At 39.4% G+C, this 19,421-nt stretch overlaps 1 protein-coding gene across 1 annotated transcript in view; it reads right to left on the minus strand.

The window, feature by feature from the left end:
* The window catches only part of rufy1 (RUN and FYVE domain containing 1), a 42,192-nt gene that overhangs the window by 15,353 nt on the left and 7,418 nt on the right, over window positions 1-19,421 (minus strand). The window contains exons 6-13 of the mRNA XM_067996305.1: window positions 16,787-16,851; window positions 14,112-14,177; window positions 13,750-13,819; window positions 13,546-13,647; window positions 10,257-10,373; window positions 9,152-9,319; window positions 6,265-6,362; window positions 5,098-5,217 (exon numbers count right to left, since the gene is read on the minus strand). Of these exons, the coding sequence (XP_067852406.1) occupies window positions 5,098-5,217; window positions 6,265-6,362; window positions 9,152-9,319; window positions 10,257-10,373; window positions 13,546-13,647; window positions 13,750-13,819; window positions 14,112-14,177; window positions 16,787-16,851 (806 nt within the window). The remainder of the gene's footprint in view (window positions 1-5,097; window positions 5,218-6,264; window positions 6,363-9,151; window positions 9,320-10,256; window positions 10,374-13,545; window positions 13,648-13,749; window positions 13,820-14,111; window positions 14,178-16,786; window positions 16,852-19,421) is intronic.

Below are 19,421 nucleotides of genomic sequence, written 5' to 3' on the forward strand. Positions count from 1 at the left end.
AGATATTCTTGAGATGATGTTTATTAGGAAAGGTTAGATACAGTAAAATTTGAACCCAAGCCAAAATTGGTTTAAGAGTTGATAATGTTAGCAGCCCTAGGAACATCCAGTCAACATAGCACTGTGGGGGAACCTTCACCACACGGACTGCAGCAGTTCAAGGCGGCGGCTCACCACCACCTTCGCGAGGGCAATTAGGGATGGGCAATAAATGCCGGCCTCGCCAGCGATGCCCACATCCCATGAACGAATTAAAAAAATTGGTATGCTAAAAATATCTTCGGTCTTGAATTTTTAAACTGATTTTTCATTTTTTTTTGGGGGGGGGGGGGGGGGGGGAGGAAGAAAGTTAAGACTAAAAAAAGCTAATTGGCATTTTCACAAAGCCAATGCAACTAGCAACAAAGGAACAGGAGACCAATCAGACCCTGAAGCCTGAGATCGTGGCTGATCTCTATCTTAACTTTATTTACCTAACGTGGTTCCATGTCCCTTAATACCCTTGCCTAACAAAAATCTATTAATCTCAGTTTTGAAATTTTTTAATTGACCCACCAATTTTTTGGAGATAGTGTTCTAGATTTCTACTATCCTTTGCGTGAAGAAGTGCTTCTTGACTTCATCGCTGATGGGCCTAGTTTTAATTTTAAGGGTATGCCCCCTTGTTCTGGACTCCCACCAGAGGAAATAATTTCTCTCTATCTGCCCTATCAATTCCATTAATCATCTTAAATACCTCAATTAGATCACCCCTTAATCTTCTATACTCAAGGGAATACAAGCCTAGTCTATGAAACTTGTCCTCAATTTAATCCTTGTAACCTCGGTATCATTCTGCTGAATCTGCGCTGCATCTTCAAGGCCAACATATCCTTCGTGAGGTACGGTGCCCAGAATTGAACTGAAAGGATTTGCGATTACAGCAATAATAATTACATTTCTGTAGATATTAGATACACAACTGTCCAAATGGCTTAGAAGCAAAACATTTCTGTCTGATCAAGAAAGATCTGGCAGATCCCAGATTCAATGCCCAAGAGACAGACTGGGGATGGGGAAATTGGGGGGCGGGGGGGGAAGCCAAGAGTCCCACTCCTGATCACCATCCAGTAAGCCCCCTACTGGAAATTCATGCATATGTGGATTATGGCTGAAGATCATGATCAACTGCAAGGCAATGAAGTAGAGTGGGAAGAGGCCTGTTTGAAGCATAAACACCCGCATAGGCCAGTTGGGCTGAAAGGCCTGGTTCTTTGCTGTAAATTTTATGTAAGGGGAAATCTTCTTCATTTGGAAAACCCACTGCAACAAGACACCAAATCCCATTAAAAAGATAGGTGGACAGTAATTTTAGTCATTTTAAGATCAAATTTCCCCAATCACAATTTTAAACGGTCTCACTTATTAATGAAAGATCGCAAGGTAGATGTAGATAAAAGCCCTTCAACCTGGGATGCGTAAAACTTAAGTTTTACTTTTCAATAACCTTTACAGGAGTTCCTCTGTGGAGACCTACAAACATCCATTTCTTTCAGCAGCATACAGATCCCATGCATTGGGATGTCAAGTAGAAGGAATCCCTTCAGTGTCTTTGCTCCATAGAATAGGGTTCTCTATTTACTGGTCTCAAAGATTGATCTGGGACATGATTTGTAGGGGTTTTCAAGTCTCTGCCATGTATCAGAAAATACACAGATGAATCCTGCAAAGTGAAGATTATTTGAAGGGTGAAACTTCAAAGCAAGGTTAAAAGATGGAGATGAAGTAACTATGGGTAGCTATTTACCCACTTTTACCTTTTCGAATTAACTTTCGCTTTAAGTTACTTTATGCACATTAACAGAATCTTATAAGTATTCATATTGCGAACAAGGGTCTAATAATTTCTTCGCCTGTTTAGAAAAATCAGATGGAATAAAGTGTAGTATTTGTTAGCAGAAACATTAAAAGCTCATTGTACACCACTTAAGTAGCATGATAAAATTGGTCCCTTAATCGCCTCCAATCTTCAGACTTTGGAACGATGCAAATTAAGAACCAGCATCTAGTCAAAGCAGACTGCATCAAACTTTGTTTTCATTACCACTGAACAAAAGCCTGTGGAGGTAGTTAAGATCAAATTCTACTTAGCATTTCTCTGGAAGACAACTCAATTGCATGCTCAAGATTCAATGTTTCAGATGGATTTAGTAGGAGAAAGTAAGTTCATGGCCAAGTGTTATGACAATTGTGTGAAATACTTATGTCCACTTGAACTGGAAAAGCCTCCAGTGGTAACATTATAGACTATCTTTCCAAACTTGGTTGTGTCTGGAAATTAGTTTGCATGACAGGACACATATCTTAACTCAATGCTACTAGTGATGTAATTTTAGGGTATTTTAACAGGCCATTCTCTCAGTGGTCTTGCTAGACTTCTAAGTGGACTTGGCATCTCCTACAATCCAAAAGCTAAGCCTTGTAGTTTTCGTCTACCCCCTCCAGAGAACTCACTACCATTTTCGCAATCCTGCACTTAAAATCTTCCATAGCCATTCTAGAAGATGGCCTTGTCAACACACTACACAAGAGCTGGGCTAAGATTGAGAATTGACTAATTGGATTTATTTACAGAAAAGTAAGCAAGCAAATCACATGCAGAACAGCACAAGCTTATGAACAATAATAGCAGTAAAAAGCTTGATCTTTTAAAGCTACACTTGTCCTGACAGCAGCAAATGTAGTTTCACCATCAGGACCACCCTGGTTGAGCCTATGCTTTTGCAGGTTAGTCCCTCTCTGGTCTCAAGCCAAAGACTTAAAATGTCCCCTTACAAATTTCGGGTCATCTATAGATATTCTTTCTGGTACAGCGGTGCTGGTCAGCACGCCTCCTCTCTACCTTGTAAGCAGTCCGAGTGTCTTGTGTTCAGGAGTGTGCCTCTACTGCCCAATATCTAATTATTGGATAGCATAACCCAGGGGTCTAATACTAGGACCCCTTGTAATCTGAACAGGATACTGTGTCTTTCAGATGTCCCCTCGTGCGCTTCTCTAATTTTTTTCAGTAGGTGGATTGAAAAACACCAGAGACAAGGCCTAATGCAAATCATTAAGATGCTTTATTTTACAGACAGCAAGTGAACATCAGAGCAAGTTATAAACAAAAGACTCAATTTTCACTTTGAAAAAAATCAGGGGGAAAAAATGTTTTTCTCCCTTCTGTTACTGATCATAGGAAAACAGGGAGGGGAGGGGGGGGGAATAAAGAGAGAAGAGGGGGTGACTGTGCATCCAACTTCTTCCCTAGTAATCATGATGTGGAGATGCCGGTGATGGACTGGGGTTGACAATTGTAAACAATTTTACAACACCAAGTTATAGTCCAGCAATTTTATTTTAAATTCACAAGCTTTCGGAGGCTTCCTCCTTCCTCCTTTCTCATTTACCTGAGGAAGGAGGAAGCCTCCGAAAGCTTGTGAATTTAAAATAAAATTGCTGGACTATAACTTGGTGTTGTAAAATTGTTTACAATTCCCTAGTAATCGCCAGTCAGCTCAATTTGTCAATAAACCGGCTACCTCCTCTCTGTGCACTCCCCTGGGTAATAAATATGCATATCTAAACAATTGGTGTGGATGTTTACAGGAAGTCTGAAATGAGATGAATTACCAACTGCCCCCAGCCATTATGGAAGACATCTTCAGTGCCTAGCTCAAACAAAAACTCCTGTCTCAGCAGTGGCAGCATATGATTGTGAAGACAATTTTAAATCTCTGGAAACCCACTTCAATTTAAAACATACCACTTAAATGTAACTTATTTCTAAATCCTTTCTATGGAAAAAGGGTAAAAAATCCCAAAATGTATGTCTCACGGCCATGGCATGGAAATTCAGTTGAAACAGTTAACAATGAGTAGCTATTGTTGGACCCATTTATAAATACACCTTCCATAGCACAGGTGTTAGTTGAAACATTAACTGCACCCCCCCCCCCAACCCGCTGTGATATTTCCCTAACGAGTGACCCATTGAAGCTAAATATATATCACCTCTTACATAACTTCTCACAGCACAGAGAATTCTTGATGCAATCAATGTTAACGACTCCTCTCTGGGAGGTCAGCTGGGTTTTCATGCCCAATATTTCCATCTACCCCTATTCAGTATTCTATTTCTACCTTTAACTTGGAGCCCAAAGGACAAAAGGAGATCCTTTCAGAGCACAGCTAATAAATTACACTAGTCCAGCTAAAAATTTGTATTTAGAACTTTCATGCTATAAAGACAAAGCTGTGTGTTCATCACGGAGACACTACTTTGCAGAATGCAATGAATCTCAAATAAAACCATCAGGTTAGCTAGAACTAAAGTAATTAGAACAAACTTATCCACATTTTTAATTGACATCTATACAAAAACCTCTCATTTCTAAAGTTTTCTACACATTTGCAGAAGTTCCAAGCATATCCAGAAGTCAAAACCAGCTTCCAGATCCGGGGGCGGGGGGGGGGGGGGGGGGGCGGGGGGGAGGAAAAGGAATCTGTGCTGGGCTGGTATTACTTTGGGCTATGTAATCAAGACCTGTGAAAGGGCACCAGTCATGGCCAGTTATAGAACTTCAAATCTTCAGACCTAATCAGTGATGTCCAGTAAGGCTTTTAGCATGGCTGTTCAACTGGTAACCTTGTTACCTCTGTTACATGCCTCAAATTCTGCTCTCAACACACTGGCTTTGAATATTTCCAAAAGGTTGAAAAGGATCTTGCACTGTGCATTTATACACTAGCTTTAATATGGCTTCCCATTAGAGCTATGTTCATGACTTTCTGGTTCCATCTCAAAAGAAATTAAATCGTTTGTGCTTTGGTTGATTGTTTATCAAGGCTTTTTGAATGAAATCTCCCACTCTTCGCATCAGTCACTTCCCCTCATCCACTCCATGCATTTGTTTTCAATATCAATTCAATGGCCGCATTTTGCTAATTGTGCCCCTAACGGAAACTCCACGCCAATATTTCAGGAGTTCCATTAGTTTCAGTTTTGAGGCAATAATTTAGTAACTTGTGCAATGTTCATCTCTTGTTGGGGACAATACTGCTGTTCTAATTTCTTACCACTGTTTGTCCAGTTCACTGAGCTGCTGCTGGAGGTTCTCGATCCTGCTGAGAAATTCCTGTTTAATCTTTTGATTTTTCTCTTCCGCTGACTGTCTGGCTTTTTCAGACTGTTGCAATCTAGATTAAACAAAAGCAGTGTCAACGGGTGCAGAAATAAAGTTAAGAGAGATACCAGATTGACTTTTTTTTCCCCCCACAGAATAAGAATAAAGCAATAATTACTTGACAATGAAATATTCATCTCTTATTTAAAAGGCAATAATGCTGTTCTGATTTCCTACCATTTAATTGTGAACCCTTACCACTTAGGCCTCAACAACTCCTTCACTACTCCTTTTGAGTACATGAACTCTGACATCAGCTTCAGCCTCTGTACCCAGGCATCCACCAATACTGCTTTAACTCTGCTGATAAGAGATGCACTGGAGAACCCAGGAACAGGCATCATGCAGAATCCCCTACTCCCTTTGGGGAATTACCCAATATCCACATTGCATGATCTACAGCAGTACAACTAAGATCAGGAATTCAGTATGGAAAGTGAGGCAGATTCAAATTGAGGAAGATGGGGGAAAAAAGAGAGAAGGAAGAGAAAATTAATCTGTGCTGCATGCCACGGCACAGTGATTCTCCAACACATCTCACTTGATGCTCCTTATCTTGCATTAAGTCTAGAACACAGCTGTTACATTAGAATATAATTTTTTTGATCTTAACTGGGCTGTTAAAAATACTATGGTGCACCATCCAGTCTGGTCCTGAACCATATAGGACACTAAGATCCCAAACGTGATCCCTGGTCTGGGTTGATTTCATAACAAAAAGTCACAATAATATCTTGCCATAATTTAGTGCAATTTAGACAAGTGTGACAAAAATGAACATTTCAGATTTTTTCCACTTTTGTCAGAATCTTATTTCCAGACATTCGACAACATGCCATTCCTCGACTAAAAAGGCAGGCAACCCATTACCAAATCTACCAATATTGGTCCTAACTAACTAACTCCTCTCCTTGGAAAAGAAAGCACCAACATTTCAGATAGTTCTGCAAAGACAAATTTAATATGGAGAATCACAAGAATTAGTTCAACTCTGAATATACCAATATTGCATGTGAATGAGATTTTCTATTTTTATAGAATGGATCCATATTCACTGTACCTTTCCTCCATTTGCTTTGTGGCATCAATCATCTGATTAGTCTTTTGTTCCAGAGAGCATATCATCTCAGTCTTCTGCTGCACTGTCCCCTCAGAGTTCTAGTTAAGCAATTTATCAAAAAGAACAAAAACTAGCATAGGTCACATCTATAATATTTTAAATCTTTTTCATAAGAACTTCGTTTGCCATCTTTTAAATGTGTACCTAAAAGAAAACTGAGCATGTATGATCTTTAACTAGTGTTGTAGAAAATTATATATAGACCATAAATTCATTACTGAAAATTGCACCAATATCTATTTCCTCTCTTGCTTCAATTTTATTCCCTACTCCTCCTCTCATCAAAAAATCATTTGAGTTTCCAGTTGTCAGTTCTGAAGGCAGAATAATTTAGTTACCAGTGCAGTGTTCATTTATCATTGGAGATAATAATGCTTTTCTGATTTCCTCCTTTTGCCTGGTTCATTGAGGTGTTTATTCAAGATTGAGAACTTGCATCAAGTGAAACAAGAATGGATACAGTTCCACGGACACCCCAGTTCCTCTAATCAGGAGTAGGAGTCCTGCCCAATATAAGTTTTCCCGCTCACAGTTTAGATTGTAGTTAACTCAATGCAGACTTAGGATCGAATCTTTGCTGATATGTATAATTTAGTGGCCAAACTAGCTGGTACATTTATTAACTGAATTACTGCCTTAAGAATAAACAGGGCAAAACTCTACATTAAGACTAGCATGAATCTGAACTCCTTAAGTGGTGGACTTACAGCAAGATTTCAGCATAAGTCTACAAACCAATACCAAACGTCATCTTTAATTTAACTTTAGCAATATTTCTCAAAAAAGATCCAAATCAAAACCAATTCCACCTCCTCCCGCCAAGAAAACAATTAGCAATTAAACAATACTTCAACCTTCCAGAAAATAAAATAGAAAACTTAGCAATGGTTCACATTAAATATTTTAAATATTCAGAAAGTTCCAAGACAGGTAATAGTTAAAATGAAAACACAAAAGAAAATGTGATAGGCTATTTTTCCACTATATTGTAAAATGATGGATCTACTGTTGACTGCAAGAAACATAGCAACTGCAGGCAATGATGGAATACAAACCAGGTTGGATTACAGGGGTTTGCAAATCAGAAAGCCAAGCAGATCAAGGTTTGGGTTTCAGGATCAAAATGAAGTACTATTTAGTTTAATTTTGCACTCAAGTGCCATTTGCCATCAAACTCATTCTTTCAAGTGGTTTGTTACTGTGGCCAAACCTAATCCAGGGTTATTCCTAGACTCCAATAATTCAGAACTGTAACTCATTTTACAACAAAAACTTCATAATTACCACACAAAGTGACAGTTTATTCAAGTTAGCCAACAGATCCTTTCTAAAAGTTTGAATAAGTTTCAATTTAAAATTACCTTTTGTCCAATAACTTACACTTACATTTTAAGTGTACACTTCCAGTTAATCACCACACCTCAAAATTTTGTTACATCGGGTGGTCATGCTCGTAACATCTAGAATAGATTTTAAACTACAAGGTTTATAGTTTTCTATACTTGCCTTTCAGGCATCCAGAAGTTAGGTGGCGCTGCAGCTTCACAGCACCAACTGCATCAATATATTTGTTGCCTCTATCATCGGAGATCCATCTGCTCAATTCCCAATCACTCGCCATGCCCAATGTGCTTCTCCTGCTCATACCATTGCCAGATTTCTCTTTGCTCTCTTGCTGACCACCACTCCCATTTCCAAGTTCAAACCACAGTCTCAGCCTTCATGCCAGGGCTTGTATCCTCCTGATTCTGCACTGCTTTCCCAGTACCAAGTTAAGAAACTGGCACCTGACCTTTAAAGCATTGCATTATATTGTATTTATAGCACCACGAGCACTTTAAAGAACTAGCTGGTGATTTACCACCTGAGTGTTGGGAAACCAGCTTAAGCATCAGATTGGTGATACTAGGGGGGGAAAAAAAAACTGGGATGTAGGAGGGGAATGGGAGCTAAAAGGAGGAGAAATAGTGATGAGGGAGAGCAGCAGGAATACAAGGGAGCTTACAGGGCATAAGGATGTTTAGCGAAGGGAAAGAAGAATGGGAGGAGATGAGAGAGTGCTGCAGTAGCTATTTCATGGAAACCACCACCTTCACATTGCTTTCCAGTATTGCCCATCCATTACCCCAAAGCCAGTCTGCACCACAGCCACATCTGTTCTCCCCACCACATCCCACTGAAAATCTACCTACAGCTTCAGCTAGATCTCCTTCTTGGTTCATCACCTGCACCTCCCAGTGACATTCGTAACCAAGTCTTTCATTACACAATTCCTTAAGGAAGAACTACCTGTGTTACGATAATGTGGAATTTTGTAATAAATCTATGCAGGCAGGAGTTAAGCCACTGTTAAGATACTATGTGCAGTTTTTGGCATCCCATTATAACAAGGGCATTAAAGCAACAGACAGCATAGATTCACCAGGGATAAGAAACTATAGTTACAAGCAGAGACTTGAGATGCCATAATTATTTCCACTGGCAGAGAAGCCTAAGAGAGAGTGAATAGAGGATTAAAAAAAAATGAAGGGTTTTGATAGGATTAATAAGGAAAGGCTACTGCCTCTGGTTCGGTCAGTAATGAGGGGTCATTAATTTAAAAGAGTCATTGAGTGAGCAGCAGGGGTAGCAAAGAGCCACAGGCATAATGCAGTAAACTTCTATGGTTCTAGGCCACTGTCCTACCCCCGTCATAGTTCTGACTGTAAATAAGAGACACATGTCGATATGATTAACTGTATCCCACAGCTCCCAAACTGTATACCTTCAAAAATGACTTGCTAAGTAAGGAATGCCAGTATAAGTCCCTTCTCCCTTAATTCTTTACCTTAGCCTTGTGAAACATCTGCAAATTGATGGCCTTTACTTCTTCCAACTGTTGTCGGAGAGCTACTAGCGTATCCTGCTTCTCATAAGTGTCCTTCTCCAGTAGCTTCATGGCTATTTCCATTTCTTGCTTCAAGCCCACCTGTAGTTCCAGTTCTTTCTCCAGTTCCTGAGTAGAAATTACACACACCTCTTCAATCATTTAAACTGGACTGAAAGATGCAAACAGCTTCCAAACCTATATTTTCACTTCTAAGTGAGACTTTGGCCATATTAAAATTATTTTTTCTTCAGAGGCAGTTACAGATAGGAATTCCTACATTAGAATAGACATCCCAAACCAACAATGAACATATCTACCTACAGAGATGTTCAGTGTTAAATCTAGGTCAATCTTATGTTCAGGAATAAAACATTTTTAAAGCCAGTACTTAAATACATTACTTTAGAGACAGTGCAACTAAAGGTTCACTAGATTGATTCTTGGGATGAGAGGATTGTCCTTCGAGGAAAGATTGAGTAGAATGGGCCTATACTGTGGGGTTTAGAAGAATGAGAGGTGATCTCATTGAAACCTAAGATTCTGAGAGGGCTTGACAGGGGAGATGCTGAGAGGATGTTTCCCCTGGCTAGAGAGTCTAGAACTAGGGGACAGTCTCAGGATAAGGGGTCAGCCATTTAGGACTGAGATGAGGAAGAATTTCTTCACTCAGAGGGTCATGAATATTTGGAATTCTCTACCCCAAAGGGCTGTGGATGCTCAGTCATTGAGTATATTCAAGATTGAGATCAATAGATTTTTGGACACTAAGGGATTCAAGAGATATGGGGATTGGGCAGGAAAGTGGAGTTGAGGTCGAAGAGCAGCCATGATCTTATTGAATGGCTGAGCAGGGTCGAGGGGCCAAATGGTCTACTCCTGCTCCTATTTCTTATGTTCAGGAATAATTTTTTTTATATAAAGCCAGTACTTCTTAAATACATAACTTAAAATCATATTTTCTCCACCAATATTCAAAAGTTTTACAACTTGAAAAACCCAATGTTTTTACATTAGCCACTTCTTGATTCAAAATAGAGTACAATTATCCTTTACAAATATTTACCATTCGAAATTGTTTCTCTTCTTTCAGTTGCTTCCAGACTTCATTGTACATTTCGTCTAGACCTTGACGAGTCTGTCTGTATGTTTCCAGCTCTACTTCGGAATCTTGTCTGTTCACCTGATAAAAAATGTCGGTAAGAGTTTTAACAGTGATGAAAAGAGGCTGTAATCTCAGTATTAAAAACAGTTATAGCACACAGAGGTATAAAGTTACTGTAGCAACTTGACAGTTGCTTATTTTTACTGCACTCTTCTTTCCCCTGTCTTCTCCTGGAGACCATCTACCTGAGGCAAGAAAATGTGCTCTCAGGCTTCTGCTATGCTGACACCAGACACTAGGAGGTATGCTAGATGGGCGAGAGTAGGAGTGGTGAAACACCTGCTCATAACAAAGAGGCATTTGTTTGTTCCCAACCCCGTGCCCTTCACTTCACTTCGAAAAGGAGTAACCATTCTTCACTGAGCCAAGACAGCAAGTTGGCAGGCTATTTGATTGTGAAAGATTCACAGTTGGGGGCATCATAATTAAGCCAATCCTTTCCTCACCTAACACCCATAAATGTGCACTTTTCAAGAGAAGGCAATAGACAATGTTCAGGAGCATGAACCATGACTGATTTGTCCTTCCCCTTCCTGAACTTAAAGACCAATTACTGTGCCACTGGCTGCTATCAGGTTACAGCTCGATCAGAAATTCACCAAGGAAGAGAAAATTTTACAGGCATGATACTGCCCATATATTTGTACTGACTGGCAGGTCATTAGTAGGGCTGTACATTTTCATGGGGTGAAATTTCTGTAGAATTCAGAGGACTCTTTGAAGGTGGCAGGACAAGTTGATAAGACTGTTAAAAAAGCATTGTGGGTTTTATAAATATAGACTACAAAAGCATGGAAGTTATCTAAACCTTTATAAATCACTGGTTAGACCTCAGCTGAAGTACTGGTTCCAGTTCTGGGCACCACCCTTTAGGAAGGATGTCAAGACATTGGAGAGTGTGCAGAGATTTACTAGAATTATACCAGGAATGAGGGGTTTCAGTTATGTGGAGAGACTAAAGAAGCTTGGATTGTTTGCCTTAAAGCAGAAAAGGTTAAGGAGAGATTTGATAGGGGTGTTCAAAATTATGATGGGTTTTGATAGAGTAAATAAGGAGAAAATGTTTCCACTGGCAGGAGGACAAAGATTCAAGATAATTGGCAAAAGAACCAAAGGGGAGATGAAGATTTTAAAAAACAGCGAGTTATGATGGTCTGGAATGTACTGCCTGAAAGGAAACAGATTCAATAGTAACTTTAAAAAGGGAATTGGATATATACTTGAAAAAGGAAAATTGCAGGGTTATGGGGAAAGAGTGGGGGACTGGGACTAATTGGATAGCTGTTTCAAAGATCCAGCACAGGCATGAGCCAAATGGCCTCCTTCTGTGCTGTAAGATTCTATGATTCCTTGAGAAGGGTAAGTGATAAGACTGTATTATGCCAGAAAACAGAAACCAAGTACATGTCTGTTAAGGACCAGGGCAATTATTCATTGGGAGCTGGCAGTCCTCCAGTACCTCACTTAGGTGTCCATTCTTCAAACAGGAGCCGATGAATTTCAGCAGGCTATTCAGTTGTGGAGGGCATTACAACCAAGCTCAATCTTTTCTTCACCCTAAATCCATCTGTGTACTTTGCGACAAGTGGTCGCTGCACGGTGATTAAAAGCAGGAACCCTGGCTAATTTTTCACACTCCCTCACCCAAAGGCAAACACCATCGATAGTTCCCCAATTGCTATCTTGGCTGGATCAGTTAACTCAGAATGGGAAATGAATCTTGGATCTTTTGGTCAGCATGGCTTAGCAATGCATTTACTCTGTAGACAGCAGAGCAGTTGCAAAACTTTTAAGCTGAGCACTTCTTAAAGTGTTGAATCCTTCCTTGATAACCTTCTAAAAAGGAACAGCAAAAAGTTTTTTTTTAAAAAAACACAATATTCTCCCATCTACCTCTGAAGATGGTAACTCATGTTACCAAGGGAATACACAATAAATGGGAGGATACTGAGAAATGTAGAGAAACAGAGGGACTTTGGAGTGCACGCCACAGATCCCTGAAGGTAGCAGGAGAGGTAGATAAGGTGGTTAAGAAGGCATACGGGATACTTTCCTTTATTAGCCGAGGCATAGAATATAAGAGCAGGGAGGCTATGCTAGAACTGTATAAAACACTAGTTAAGCCACAGCTAGAGTACTGCGTACAGTTCTGATCACCACATTACAGGAAAGATGCGATTGAACTAGAGAAGGTACAGAGGAGATTTATAAGGATGTTGCCAGGAATGGAGAATTTTAGCTATGAGGAAAGATTGGATAGGCTGGGGTTGTTTTCTTTGGAACAGAGGAGGCTGAGGAGAGATTTAATTGAGTTGTATAAAATTATGAGGCCTAGATAAAGTGGATAGGAAGGACCTATTTCCCTTAGCAGATGGGTCAATACCAGGGAGCATAGATTTAAAGTAATTGGTAGAGGGATTAGAGGGGAGCTGAGGAGAATTTTTTCACCCAGAGGGTGGTGGGGGTCTGGAACTCACTGCCTGAAAGGGTGGTAGAGGCAGAAACCCCCATCACACTTAATAAGTACTTGGATATGCACTTGAAGTGCCATAACCTACAAGGCTACTGACCAAAAGCTGGAAAGTGGGATTAGGCTGGATAGCTCTTTTTTCGGCCAGCACAGACACAATGGGCTGAATGGCCTCCTTCTGTACTGTAAATTTCTATGATTCTCTGCTTGGTTCCATAGAAATCAAGCAGCCACCAAATGCTTGGCTTAAGTAACAATTCTTCATGAGTCTCTGGGCAATTAGTTTTCAGCCTATTTTATCATCGGCATCATAACTGAGCCCAACCCTGCCCCCTCACACATTTTAGCAGAGGTCACTAGGCAACAATCATGTGACTTTTCCTCCTTTTTAGCCCAAGGCTGCCGAGGCCAACTGTGGCACCCAAACCACCACCCAAACTAAATTCTAATGACGAGAGATTACGAATAAGTGCATTTCAAATTTGCCAAGTCACTGGAAATTATAGGTCTCTGATGAAACCAAAATGTGTTAGTTGATGAAAATGTATTTGCCACATATACTCAGCAGGAATCTCAGTGCATTAAAGCTTCATGTCTTACAAGCAAGAATTAACAAGTTAACTTTTCTGTTACCACATATATCCCTTCTACAGCAGATATGGACTAGTAGAAGCCAGTTTAGTGTATCTCAGAATATTAAATTGGCCCTGATGACCCAACCTCTACTCGACGTTCACTCGTTTCAAGGATAGATGAATTTTCTTGCTTTAGTTGATCCTGTTCATCCTGAAGTGAGTGAATTCGGTCATTTGTTGCTGCAAGCTGCAAGATCATCAAAACAAGCATAGAATCAAATCAGACTTCAGGTAAAAATATGGAACTCTAAGAAAAACACCAGGAAAAGGCCTGGCCACTATTATTCACCTCTTCCATTAGTTTTGCATTAGTTTTTTCCAATGAATCCAGTTTTGTCTGCAGATCAGAAACTGTACCACTGTTGAAAAGAAATAGATTCAGTTGAATTTTATAGTTAGTTGATGTAAAACATTATCGACATGCTTACAAGAGATTAAATCATCAGGACAAGATACAAATGGTTACATCAGTCACTAACAAGTGTTATTGCAAATTAAGACTTATACACAAACATTTTCAAGCTTTTCTGTGTTTTTTTTAAAAAAGTGTACTTTGAATGTACATATGGAATTTAACACTCGTCAGGTCAAATTATTTTAAAAATTGTACACAGGGTGTGAAGACAAGGACAAAGATTTTTTGTGGTTTACCTTAAATGTCTGTTGAGTTCTTCCACATAATGTTTCTGGTCCAGAATTTTGGTGATTTCAGCATCCCTGAAGGTCAAGGAAAAGGAATCAATAATAGACAATAGATTTTCAAACATCTCCAAGTCAATCTGAACTCAGCCAACTCTTCCTGAATTTGGACTCAACTTGAATGGTTCAAAGAAACAAAATGTTCCCAGATATATCACATAGCGGTGAGTTGGTCAGATTCCACTGCAGGTTATTAAGGGAGATTTTAATAAAATGCATCTAATGATTCAGTTCCTCCCCTTGTCTAAGGTAGGAAATACCACACAAGTTTCTCTCAGAGAATTCCTCCTCCATGCCCCATGAAGATAAACCTGCCCTTAAGATCAGATTCAGAAAGACGACATCTACCAGAAATAAGTTCTTACAACTCCTGTTTCCAAACAGAAACATACTAAGCTTCTCCCATTTTCAACAGTTTATTTTTCATCCTGTTCCACATCATTTTTCTCTCCATAAAGAATACTGGAAGGAAGGAACAGGAGTAGGCCATTCAGCCTCTCGAGCCTGTTCTGCCATTCAATTAGGTCATGGCTGATCTGTATCTTAACTCCATCTATCTCCCTTGGTTCCGTAACCTGTAATACCCTTGCCTATCTAAAATCTATCAATCTCAGTTTTGAAATTTTCAATTGACCTAGCTTCCACAGCTTTATGGGGAGTGTTCCAGATTTCCACCACCCTTTTTGTGAAGAAGTGCTTCCTGACATCACCACTGAACGGCCTAGCTAATTGTTCTGGATTCTCCCACCAGAGGAAATAGTTTCTCTTTACCCAATCAATTCCTTTAATCATCTTAAACACCTCAATTAGATCACCCCTTAATCTTCTATACTCAAGGGAATACAAGCCTAGTCTATGCAACCAGTCCTCAATTTAACCCTTTTAACCCAGGCATCACTGATGAATCTGCACTGCATCCCCCCTCCCGGGCCAATTTATCTTTCCTGAAGTGTGGTGCCCAGAACTGAACACAGTGCTCTAAATGTGGTCTACCCAGAGCTTTATATAACTAACATAACTTCCACCTCTTTGTATTCCACAGCACGATCTGTTCCACAATCAAGAAAATGAAGGGGGCAACCCGTTCTCTAATTTGAGAATGATGCTCTGAGACATTTGGAACACCACAAATTGATCCTCTGATTTTCTGTTGCTGGGGGAGGGGAAAGGAAACCATAATATCCACACCCCTACCCCAGTCAAACAAAGTGATTCTTAAAATATAAAGACAGTGCCTTGTGTGGAACCCTACCCCAGTAAAGGGAATCAATATCGTCAGGAGATGACAGGTGGAGAAAAATTATAAAGAAAAATCTTTTAGCCAATCTCGATAGCACACAGACCAATCACACTAAAAGTGACACAAATTATTAACTCACCATTAGATAAAACATAATGCTAGAAAGTAAAACAAAAAAAGTTAAACTGAGCTAGCCCTGTCTATAATGCTAAATGCTATTTTACAGCACAATGGAAATTTTGCTTTTGGAATGGCCCTAGATGTAATACTACAGAAACAGCTTGCTAGAGATTAATTTGAATCTGGTATAAATAAACTAGCCCCTATTCATATTAAAACAAATGGTTAATACGCAAAAATGTAAAGATATGAAAGGGGAGGCACCTTAATTACATAGAATGTACAGCACAGGAACAGGCCATTCGGCCTAACAGGTCTATGCTGGTGTACATGCTCCACACGAGGCTCCTCCCTCCCTACTTCATCTAACCCTATCAGCATATCCTTCTGTTCCTTTCTCCCTCATGTGCTTATCTAGCTTCCCCTTGAATGCATCGATGCTAGTTGCCTCAACTCCTCCTTGTGCTAGTGAGTTCCACATTGTAACCACTCTCTGGGTAAAGAAGTTTCTCCTGAATTCCCTATTGGATTTATTAGTGACTATCTTATATTTATGGCCCCTAGTTCTGGTCTCTCCACAAGCAGAGACATCTTCTCTACATCTACACTATCAAACCCTATTATCTTAAAGACGTCAATGAGGTCACCCCTCAGTCATCTCTTTTCTAGAGAAAAGAGCCCCAAGCCCGCTCAATCTTTCTTTTCAGGTATAACCTCTCAGTTCTGGTATCATCCTAGTAAATCTTTTTTGCAACTTCTCCAGTGCCTCTATATAATTTGGAGATCAGAACTGTTTACAGCACTCCAAGTATGGTCTAACCAAGGTTCTATACAAGTTTAACATAACTTCTCCGCTTTGAACCACTTTGAACCAATGAACCACAATGCTTGGTTTGCTTTTTTTAAAAAAAAAAATCGCCTTATTAACCGGCAGTGCTACTTTTAGTGATTTGTGTATCTGTACCTCCAGATCCCTCTGCTCTGCTACCCCATTTAGACTCATTATTCAGGCAGTATGTGGCTCCCTTATTCTTCCTACCAAAATATAGCACCTCACACTTATCTATATTGAAACTCAGTTGCCAATTACAAGCCCATTCTGCAAGTTTATTAACATCTTCCTGTATTTTGTGGCAGTCCTCATCGGTATTAACTATACCCCCCAATTTGGTGTGGTCCACAAATTTTGATTATCATTGTTAAGCTGTTACTAGTACAACAAAAGACAATTTTCAAAGTTTACATAAGTAGATTTGACTGTACTCACTGTTTGCTGTCAGCACTGTTCTGAGCTCCATCTTTTAAGTACAGTGAGAAGTCGATCACTCCAACCTAAAAGTCATGACCAAGAAATTTATCAGAATAAACTTCATCCAAGGCAAAAACTGAACTGGGCTCATTCACTGCTTTCTTTTCAAAAAGAATTTTTTTTTTTTGGCCTGGCAATTAAAATATTTACAATTAACCAGGACACTTATTATACACACTGATATACTTGTGTACAAGGTTCTCACATACAAGGCAACACCCAAAATCCCATTGACAAAACACAACATTCAGGACACTTAAATTGAGGGTTACCAATACGAAGGCTCTAATTCTCTTCATATCAAATGGCATACACAAATATATTTTCTCAAAGTTTCTTCTCATTTCAACCAGTGCATCCAGGTTCCTCCAATGCACTGATATATAAATGGTAACTCTCCTACTAGATTTCAGTCCCACAATTGATGATTTTAAATGTCCTTTCCCTGCATCCATCCTGCTGGGCTATCTCCAATTTTAAAATCAGAACCAGTTCACAGGTAAAATTACCATCTAAAATATTACCATGCTAGAAGAGTGGAATGAAATGGAGCAACAGCAAATAGTAAATAGATTACACGGATATGCTGCTGCAGAAAATCTTTTGGATGTGGACGCTTCATTAGAACTGAAAATTGGAAGTTTTAAACTGAAACATTAATCCGTCTCTTTTCTCTACAGATGCTGACAAACATGTTGACTTCCAGCATCCTCTGGATTTATATCAGAATTAGTTTTTTTTAAAAATGAAAATGTAGGTTAAACATGTATATCCTTAAGGTATAGGTTAAGCTGCTTGAACAGGTTGTAATTTGATGAAGCATCTACACCTGAAATGTTAACTTCTCTGTTCTTGCTACAGATGCTGACTGACCCAATTGTTTCCATTTTTTCTGTTTTTTTGTAATTTAACTTCCCCATATGCAATTAAATTGGAATTTCACAATTAATTGTTAGGGCTGCTTCAAACAGTAATTTGTTAAAGTAGACAATTCACCCAAGCTGACTTCATGCAAGTTGCTAAGCAAATGTTTTCACAAAGTGGGCAAAAAAAGAGGAAAGGGGGGAAAGTTATAAAATGCCCTTTGTAAGAGTTCAGATTCACAAAAGTTGCCTACGTTTTCACCTACAGATTAGGTAAAGTTGACAATCCAGCTCCTACTTTAGTTAATAAAATGGGTTGAGACAGAAGTATGTATACTACTGAAATTATAATGATTTGTAGTTTATTGCTTCTCAGTGCTGGCTGCTAATTTTTACTCTATTATATGAGATGAACAAACACACACATATCCACCCCTACCTTCTAGAATTTAAAAAAAACTCAACAGCTTCTTCTGTTTGGAAACTCAGACTCTCTAGGTACTTTTTTAGCTTCAATGTCATTGGGTCTCCACCCAACAGTTTACCTGCCACAGCTGTTCTTAGCTAGATGAATTTTTGCCAGTGAAAGTTCCATGAATGACCTTACAGAATTATTTAATTCAGTAATTTCAAGTAAACTGATAATTTTGATTTTAAAAATTCCATCCATTTGTATGATCAGGAATGGCATCATTAAAATTGCCACTGTGACACTCAACTGTTATGTAACTTCTCAGGAAAGAAGCCATAATGACCTACTGGACACCACTATCAAACATGCATAGCATTTTAGGAGGTACCATTGCAGGTCTAAACCTGGAGGATATAACTTACAGTAATGGGACAAAATGGCTAAGGATTCTAAGTTTTTTTTTAAAAAACAGGACTTTCTTCTGCAAAGCTATTAACAGCAGGAGTGGATGGGGAGAAGCCACAATTTAAGCTTTATACATTTAACTTTCTCCAAAAATGGAGGGTTCTGAAATCTTTGAGAAACAAAAAAAATTCATGGCCCCCTATTAACATTTATCAAGTATTGTAGACAAAGTTCTTCCAATGGCTGATTTGGTAAAACCCACATGCAGTTGAGGTATATAGACTGTAAGGACCAAAGTTTAATTCTTGGTTTATGCTACGTTAGTTGATCTGAGTCATGTCACCAGTATAGGCACAACTACCTCAGCGCCCCAGACTAGGAAAAAAAAAATTCAGCCATGGTTCCTGTCCTGCTTCTGATCAATATTCAGTGACAATCCAAAGTCATTTTTGCACCAAAAATCTGAATTAAGCAACATAAACAAGTAGTTTTCAAAAAATTGCAATATCAGACTATAGCAACCAGGATATGCTAAAATTAGCCACAGCACCCCAGGTTAGGGAAGAGGAAGAAAAAAAAGTGAAGGCCCAGGGTTCCCAGTTTCAGTTTTGAGCTTCCACTGCTGGAAATGTACATTTTGTGGATGTTGAGTTAGGCCAATTCCTGGTCTGTGTCAAGTTAGCCGATCTCAGGGACACCACAGTGGACCACAGAACACCTGGGTTAGGGAGCAAAAAAGGCCAGGGCTTCCACTCCTGGCTGCCACACAGAAACATGTGCTGGAAGTGCACACATGTGAATGCTAGTGAAGCAAAATCATGCTTAGCTGTCCCACAAATAGTCATGCTGAATCAGGAATCGAAGGGCAACTAACACTTGTGGAACCATATCCTAGCAAGGAGCCAATGATTTC

Source organism: Heptranchias perlo, chromosome 14 (genome assembly GCF_035084215.1).
Source record: "Heptranchias perlo isolate sHepPer1 chromosome 14, sHepPer1.hap1, whole genome shotgun sequence".
Taxonomy (NCBI): domain Eukaryota; kingdom Metazoa; phylum Chordata; class Chondrichthyes; order Hexanchiformes; family Hexanchidae; genus Heptranchias; species Heptranchias perlo.